The 1,115-nt window shown below is 66.2% G+C and overlaps 1 protein-coding gene across 1 annotated transcript; it reads right to left on the bottom strand.

Annotated features, from left to right (window-relative positions):
* Positions 1–8: 8 nt before the first annotated feature.
* On the bottom strand, positions 9–982 carry EMIHUDRAFT_260038 (hypothetical protein; the record flags this gene model as incomplete). The annotated part of the gene is made up of 3 exons (XM_005793154.1): positions 9–410; positions 684–796; positions 910–982. Coding segments are annotated over 3 exons (588 nt in total), but the record flags the coding sequence as incomplete, so codon positions are not given.
* Positions 983–1,115: the final 133 nt, after the last annotated feature.

A 1,115-nucleotide genomic window follows, 5' to 3' on the forward strand; every position in this document is an offset into this window, starting at 1 on the left:
ATCTGGACGAGCTGGCCCAGCAGCTCCATCTCGCAGATCGCTCCCACCACCTCGAGCTCCTCCTCGGCCAGGTCCTCCGGCGCGGGCGGCTTCCACCGCTTGCGCTTCCTCTGCATGGCAATCTCCTCCGCTGCAACCGCCTCCAACTGAGCCTCCGAGTCGATCTCACGCAGCTCCCCGCGCTGAAGCTCGTAGCGCGAGGAGAAGGCGGTGCGTTTGACTGGCGGCCCGACAGTCGGCTCCGCTGGAGGCGGCGGCAGCTCCACCGCCATCGCTGCCGCCTTTGCCGCGGAGGGCAGGAAGTCGGCGATCGGAGCCGCCTCGGGCACCACGCAGCCGCACACGCAGCGGTCGTCCGAGAGGCCGCAGATGCACACAGGGCCATCGCAAACCGTCATGCTGGACCCCGTCTAGCCACTAGGCGAGAGTGGCGGTCAAAAACAGAGAAAAACTTCTCGAAGTGCAGGGACACACGATTCCAGAAATGGTTGTGTCCCCGCTCCTCGCTCGCCCGGGCGGAGGGCATGGCCGCGGAGGAGGCGAGTACACGCTTGCCAGGCCTTCCTCCGACAGCCTCTTGGGCAGACTGAGGGTCGGCTTTGCGTGGCGTGGCCCGTACGCTGCGCTGCGCAAAGCTGCGTGTGCTGAAGGTGCATCTGGTGCTTCCTTTCGGAAGTGCGCACCTCCTGCAGCTGGTGGAAGGCCGTGCCGCCGCTCGCCTGCTCCGTGGACAGGGCGGGGAGGCGGCGCCGCAGCGCCGCAGCATCCGCTGCACGCCGGTGCAGCACTCTGCTGCCTGGTGGGCAGCATGCTGGTGCTGTGCGCGGTGTTTGCGAGGCGGCTTTGGCGTTGTACTGCCAGCCGAGGCGAGTGGCGCGAGGCACGCGCGGCGCCGCGCGTGGCCCGGACGGAGCCAGGGAGCGCGCTCGATGAGCCAGCCGGCGCGGCGCGAGCGCCGTGCAAGCTGGCACATCGTCTGCATGCTGCCGTCAATTCTCTGGTCGACGGCGGTCAATCTCGCGATTGTCGATCAAAACCGGCGGGCTTTGTGACGCCGTTTACGCAATCGTTTTTTGGATTAGCTTTCTCTTTTGCTTGTTTGTATTTTGTTTTCT

Source organism: Emiliania huxleyi, assembly GCF_000372725.1.
Source record: "Emiliania huxleyi CCMP1516 unplaced genomic scaffold EMIHUscaffold_10284, whole genome shotgun sequence".
In the NCBI taxonomy this organism is placed as follows: Eukaryota; Haptophyta; order Isochrysidales; family Noelaerhabdaceae; genus Emiliania; species Emiliania huxleyi.